The 7,202-nt window shown below is 45.7% G+C and overlaps 1 protein-coding gene across 1 annotated transcript in view; it reads left to right on the forward strand.

Annotated features, from left to right (window-relative positions):
- The first annotated feature begins 3,992 nt into the window (after positions 1-3,992).
- Positions 3,993-7,202, forward strand: part of DTX3L (deltex E3 ubiquitin ligase 3L) — an 11,769-nt gene continuing 8,559 nt past the window's right edge. Inside the window, exons 1-2 of the mRNA XM_007943911.1 lie at positions 3,993-4,176; positions 5,787-5,998. Of these exons, the coding sequence (XP_007942102.1) occupies positions 3,993-4,176; positions 5,787-5,998 (396 nt within the window). The remainder of the gene's footprint in view (positions 4,177-5,786; positions 5,999-7,202) is intronic.

Here is a 7,202-nt window from a genome sequence, read left to right on the forward strand (position 1 = left end):
CCTCCTGGTTCCTAGGATCTTTCAATGCCTGTACTCTTTTGTGTTTCTGAGCGTAGACTGATGTTCACAGAGGCCCACTTCTAGGAATGAAAAGAAATGATACAATAAGCAGCATGGTAAAGAATTTGGTAGGAATACACTGACAGATGACCAAACATGAATTCTGGTCTCTAGTAGTTTGCAGTTTCATTGGTGAACATGTACACATTGTTTTTCTGTTATTACTATTGTTACCCTCTATCTTCTTGCAAAAAGGGCGTGGAGGTGGCATCTTTCTCTGACCTCCTCCAACCTCACAAGGGGGGGTGGGAAACAGAGTCACCACCAACAGCCCATGGCTTATTCCTATGACACCATACATACCACCACCCTCCAGCCTTTTTACCAATTCTTAGACCAACCATCCCCTCCCATAGCACTCACCACTTCTCTGCTGGGTTTGACAATTTGTTGCAATGGCCACACAGAACTCATAGACAATACTCACAATCATGGGGTTTATTAGGGAAGTGACAGGCTATAATTCAGGTTCAGAAATGCACTCAGGACACAATTCTTTGATCAAGACAGTCTCCCCTCTGCTATGCCCTCAGGTACCCCTGTCAGTCTTGCATCTGTCCTGCTCAGACAAGTGTTACAAAGCTCTTGTAGCTCTCCCAATGTTGTTATGTGCCGTCGAGTCAGCCCTGACTCATAGCAACCCCTCCTTGGGTTTCCAAGGCAGTATCACTACGGAAGTAGGATTGCCCAACCTTCCTTCTGAGGAGTGGCTGGTGGGTTTGAACCGCCAGTCTTCTGGTTAGCAGTCAAGTGCCTTAGCCACTATGCTACCAGAGCTCCCAAAATGTACCATACTCCTCCAGCAAGCTTCCTGCCCAAAGGCACTCAGTTTTCTAGCTCCGTGGGCTGGCAGGCCGACTGCTCTGTCTCATGCCTCTTGGTTCCTCAGCCTATCATCTCAGCTGGTTGCCTCAGGTGGTCATCTCTGCTGGTCTTCTCAGCCATCTCTCCACCAAGGAGGTCCGGCACAGGTATCTTGGGTCCAAGGATGCTCTCCATTCCACCTTCAGCTGTTCTCTCTTGATGGCAGTGAGATCTCTCCTTTTGCCTCTAGGAGGGCTCATTTTATGCCTAGGTGACACAAAACTAACCAATCCCCACATTAGGGTTCCATATACCTTTTTTGCATGGTTCCACCCCTACAAGTGTGAATGTACTTTATTTACACTGTTAGCTAACTATCCAATCCCCTTGGGGGCCACAAGCACCTCGCCATACCAAGTAATTCACTGCACCACACTTCTACCCAGAAGTTCCAGTTGAAATCAAATTGCAGCTCAGAGAAGGGTAAGAGCTTATGGGATAAAGCAGGGAAAGCTTTGTGGAGGTGAGATTAGAGCCAGGCCTTGAGGGATGGAGCAGATCTTTACATATTTAGTAGAGGATGATAATCCAGAGTGGTGAGACTGAGCACAGTGTTCTAAGAACTGTGAGGACACCAGGCTCACTAGTGAATGAAGAGCACTGGAGGGTGTAGGAAGAAAGTGTGAAGTGGACCTGTAAGTGCAAGGAATGTGTACTACTAAGTTTGTGATAAATATCCTTCATCTAATTAGAAAGGTGAATATGTACTAAAACCCAAAAATCCCAGGAAAACTTACATATTAATGATTTTCCATACAATAAGTAAGAATTAAAGAGTGTGACCTTTTAGAATAATGATGGTGAAAAGCCTTAAAATTGCCCATAAGCTTTTATTTTTAAGCCTCTGAAATGATGATTTCTAACGTCTTCGCAATAGAAATATTTTGTAAAACCATCCACAGCATCCAAACCCACTGCTGTTGAATTGATTCCAACTCATAGCAAAACCACACGACAGAGCAGAACAGCCCCTTAGGATTTCCAAGGCTGTAATCTTTACAGAAGTAGACTGCCACATCTTTCTCCTGCAGAGCTGGTGGGTTCGAACCGCCAACAATTTGGTTAGCAGTTGAATGCTTTAGCTACTGTGCCATCAGGACTCCATCAGAACATTATTATTCTTGGGTGCTGAGGAAAAGCAGCAGGTCCAGTACAATCCAAAGAGAAGAGGCATATTTGCTACCAGAGGGCGCTGCTGCTGTCACCAAAGAAGGAAGACTTCTGTTTCTGCTTTGGCTGTGGGCTCCTGGTAGCCTTTTGCTTTAGATGTTGTTGCGCTTTTTTTCCCCCCTAATCTTCGACCGACTCAACGGCACATAACAACAACAACAACAACAAATCTTCAGACCATACTGCCTAAGGCACTTGACTGCTAACCAGAAGGCTGGCGGTTCAAATACACTAGTCACTCCTCGGAAGGACGGTTGGGCAATCTACTTCCGTAGTGATACCACCTCGGAAACCCAAGGAGGGGTTGCTATGAGTGGAGTCCGACTTGACGGCACATAACAACAGCCTTACTTATGGTCATTGAGGGGTTTCCCAAACTTTTATTATTGCTATTATAAACAAGGCTGTATAGAACAAGCTTATACATAGGTCCCTTCACCTGACTAATACATTAATGGGCAAATTCCTACAAACAGAACTGCAGAACCGTAGGTATATGCAATTATAATAATGGTAGTACTGCCAAATTGCCCTCTGCAAAGACTGACCAACTGCTAGTCTTACAATATGTAAAATCCTTATTTCTGGCCCCTCTGCCTCCATTAATACCTGCTTGGAAATGCATCCTCCACGTTTTTGTCAGTACTAGCTTTCTAAACTGCAAATCTGCCATGCCACTCTCCTGCTTCCCCTGCTCACAATCCTTCAATTTCTCCCCACTGACCTTTAAGACCTTTCACCCTCTGGGTCTGTGCTGTCCAACGTGCCACTAGGCACATATAACTATAGAGCGTTGGAAGGTGGTGGGTACAAATTGAGATGTCTGATGCACACTGGATTGTAAAGACTTAGTATGACAAAAAGAAAGTAAAATTTTTTATTAATAAGTTTTTAACATCAACTACATGTTGAAATGAATACAGTTTGGATATACTGAGTTACAAAACACATAATTAAACTTATTTTCACCTGTTTATGTTTTAAACTATAGCCAGTAAAATACTTTAAATCACCAATGTGGGTGGCATTTACAACTTCCATTATATTTTGTTGGGTGGCACTCCTATAGATCCCTCCTCCCTGTCCCATTTCATCTGCTCCCAGCCTGGAGTGCTCCCTGTGCCTCACAAGCCCCCTGCCGGCTCCACACTCCTCCCTCCCCCTCCCACCTTCATTCCCCTTATTAAGATTCTGCTTGAAGCTTCCTCTTGGAGGCCTTCAAGAGATTGTAATTCTTTATTCAGAAGTCTGCTGCCCTTTACAGGCCCTTAAGGTCAGGGCCTTCTCTCTCATCTTTACTCCCAGTACACACAGTAGCAAGCAGTTCAGTACCATTGGCCAAATGAGGAAAAGAGGGCGGAAAAACCCCAACAGCCCTTAATGGAAAAGGTAGACGGAGGTAACAGGTACCATGTCATAAAAATATGTCAATAAATTACATTTCACAAAATTATATACTTTTTTAAAATCTGAGTTCAGAATGTGAATTACATTTTAGCTGCAAATAATAGTGATAATAACAAGAGTTTAAAAGAATAACCAACCCCGGAGAAACTTTCTCTTATCTGATATAGTCATCGGACCAGTTTACATCCTCCTGGCAGGGAAGGCCTGGCCCAGGGACTCTTTTCACCCGCCCCTACCAAAGTCCCTACCCCATAGTCACAAGAAACCTTCTCCTTCCATTTCTCACCGACCCAGGGACTTACTCACCCCGCTGATGGCCACAGTGGAGACAAGAAAAAGAGGAGGAAGCAGCGGCTCTGCCGGGAACAGGGAGGGGTCTTTGGGAAAGCGAAACTGAAACCTTGAGGGGTAAGTCGGCTGGGCGGGACTCGCCTTTGCCTCATACCGGCCCCACTTGCGTCCGGAACCCCGCGTAAACCTACCGCAGAGCCATGGCCTCGGCGCCCAGCCCGCCGTCCCCTCTCCTCGCGCGCGTGTCCAAGGCCGAACCCCGCCTGTGCAGGAAACTGGAGATCTACTTCCAGAGCCGGCGGTCCGACGGCGGCGAGTGCACGGTCCGGGCCCTGGGCGACCGCGCCCCGGACACCTTCCAGGTGGAGTTCAAAGAAAGGGCAGGTGAGCTGTGGGCAGCAGGGATCCGGCTTGGGTTGGGGGTGCAAAGGCTATCCAGCCCCACGGGTTCACGCTGACCCAGGAGAGAGGGCGGGAAAAAGTATGGCACTTGTCTGTGTGGTACACCAACTGGGGACTTCTGCTTCCAAAAGACTCAGCTGGAGAGCCTGGGAGAGAGCCCCAAATGTGCCCAGTGTGGGGTCTGATTTGACCACGCCTTAACGTTGATGCTTGCCAATATCCTCATCCTGACTCGCCTTGGATTTCTCAGCTCTCATTGAAGAACCCATTTCCCACTCCACCCCCATGTCAGCCTTTCCACTTGAAAATGGAATGCACACTGGATTGCAAAGACTTAATGTGACAAAAAGAAAATAAAATTGTCATTGTTGTTGTTGTTATATGCCGTCGAGTCAGACCCGACTCATAGCGACCCCTCCTTGGGTTTCCGAGGCAGTGTCACTACGGAAGTAGATTGCCCCATCTTCCTTCCGAGGAGTGGCTGGTGGGTTTGAACCGCCAGCCTTCTGGTTAGCAGTCAGGTGCCTTAGCCACTATGCTACCAGGGCTCCCAAAATTGTCATTAGTAATAGATAATAATCTTATCTATGATTTCATTGATGTATTTTTGAGGATCACAAAAATAATATGTGCACACTATAGAAAAGAGCTCTGGTAGCATAGTGCCTAAAGCACTTGACTGCTAATCAGGAGACTGGGGGTTCAAACCCACCAGCCACTCCTCGGAAGGAAGGTTGGGCAATCTACTTCTGTAGTGATACTGCTTCAGAAACCCAAGAAGGGGTAACTATGAGTTGGGTCCAACTTGATGGCACCTAACAGTAACAGTATAGAAAAGAGAGGGACCTCTAGTGGCATAGTGCCTAAAGCATTTGACTACTAACCAGAAGGCTGGTGGTTGAAACCCACCAGCCACTCCTCAGAAAGAAGATTGGGCAATCTACTTCCATAGAGATACTGCCTCGGAAACCTAAGGAGGGGTCGCTGTGAGTCAGGTTCAAAGGAAAAGAGGAAAACCAAAGCCATGTTTTAGTCCTACCACCTGGAGATAAGCAGTGTAAACGGTTGGGAGTACTTCCTTCCCGCCCTTTTCTATGAATGTGTGCAAACATATGTCTATTTACAAAATTCTTCTACACTATTGTTTCCTGCTTTTTTCACTTTACTTGATAAGTGAGTATTGTTCCATATCATTGAAATGGGAAACTGGAGACCCAGTTTCTGAAACATGACTTTATGAGTTGATGATATCCCATTATCATTAAGCTTTCATTTCTACAGTAACTTTAAGCTGCCCACTTAAGAGTTCTCAAGATCTCCCCCCAAGTTCCTACTCACCAGCCCTCCACACCAGGATGCAGGGAGATTATAGTTTACTAGGGAAACAGATACATAGGAAAAGGTCTGAATATGTAAGTGCTAGGAAGAAAAATAAAGTAGAGTAAGTGACAGGCTGCCATAGTAAGTAGGATGACAGAGCACTGATGCATGAATTGAGAGGAGTACTTGGTATCTCTCCCATTTCGCAATCTCTCCCTCTCTCTCTCTCTCTCTCTGTGTATGTGTGTGTGTGATTAATCTGTCTTCCACAGCTAAGGAGAGAGTGTTGAAGAAAGGAGAACACCAAATTTCATTTGAAGGCAACACTGTGAGCATTTTCCTGGAACCCGCTGAAAATCTACTAGAGAAGAACGAGAGTCAGAGCATTTCCTTGTTGACACCATCAGAAGCAGGGACGCCATCTGGTGAGAAGCCTCCCGATGAAGGACATATTCCTAACGCTGTGGGTTCCTGTGTGCCAAAGGTGAGTGAGTGTTGAAAAGAGCTGGACTTGTTCCTGCAACTTCCTCTTCAGTCCGTGCCTCATTATTCCTCCAACAGCCATTGGCTGAAGGTGCCAGGTGCTATTTTAGGCATGGAGACTGGGAAGTGAACACAACAGTCAAGGTCCCTGCTCTCATGCAGCGTGTATTGGAGACAGGTGTGGGCAAGTACAGGCATACCTCAGAGATATTGCAGGTTCGATTCCAGACCACCAATAAAGCAATTGTGCAGTAAAGTGAGCCACATGAATTTTTCGGTTTTCTAGTGTGTATACAAGTTATGTTTACACTATACAGTAGACTGTTAAGTGTGCAATGTTGTTGTTGTTATGTGCTGTCAAGTCGGCCCCGACTCATAGCGACCCCTCCTTGGGTTTCCGAGGCAGTATCACTACAGAAGTAGGATTGCCCAACCTTCCTAACGAGGAGTGGCTGGTGGGTTTGAACCGCCAGCCTTCTGGTTAGCAGTCAAGTGCCTTAGGCACTATGCTACCAGAGCTCCTAAGTGTGCAATAGCATTATGAAAAAGTTTGAAATATTGTGAGAATTATCAAACTGTGATACAGAGACAGGAAGTGAGCACCTGCTGTTGGAAAAATGATGCCAGTAGACTTGCTTTATGCAGGGTTGTCATAAACTTTCAACTTGTAAGAAAAAACAAAAACTGCAGTGTCTGTGAAGCCCTGTAAAGCAAAGCGGAATAAAATAAGGTATGCCTATAAACTAACTAATTAAATAAAACCATTTCAGAGAATTATAAGTGCTAAGAAGAAAATAATAGCCTTAGAGAGAGACAGGGCCACAGCGATGAAAGGGAGGATGGAAGTGATGCTGCCTCTGACCAGAAGTCAGAGACAACTTGTCTGATGAGGTGACATTTATCCTGACACTTGAGTGATGAGGACCCCGCCATGCAAAGATTCATTGAATGAATATATTGAACGTCTCTTGTGAGCCAGGCACTGTCACAGGAGCTAGGGATACAGCCATGATGACCACAGTGCACCCTGCCCTCAGAGAGATTACAGTTTACTGAGGAAACAGACGATAGGAAACAAGATACATAGGAAAATGTCAAAAAGTGGTAGGTGCTAGGAAGAAAAATAAGACAGAGTAAGTGACAGGCTGCCATTTTAAATAGGATGATAGGAAAATCCTCTCTAATGAAATGGCATAGGGAGCTCT

Source organism: Orycteropus afer, unplaced genomic scaffold (genome assembly GCF_000298275.1).
Source record: "Orycteropus afer afer isolate SDZICR_OR568_19922 unplaced genomic scaffold, OryAfe1.0 scaffold00114, whole genome shotgun sequence".
NCBI lineage: Eukaryota > Metazoa > Chordata > Mammalia > Tubulidentata > Orycteropodidae > Orycteropus > Orycteropus afer.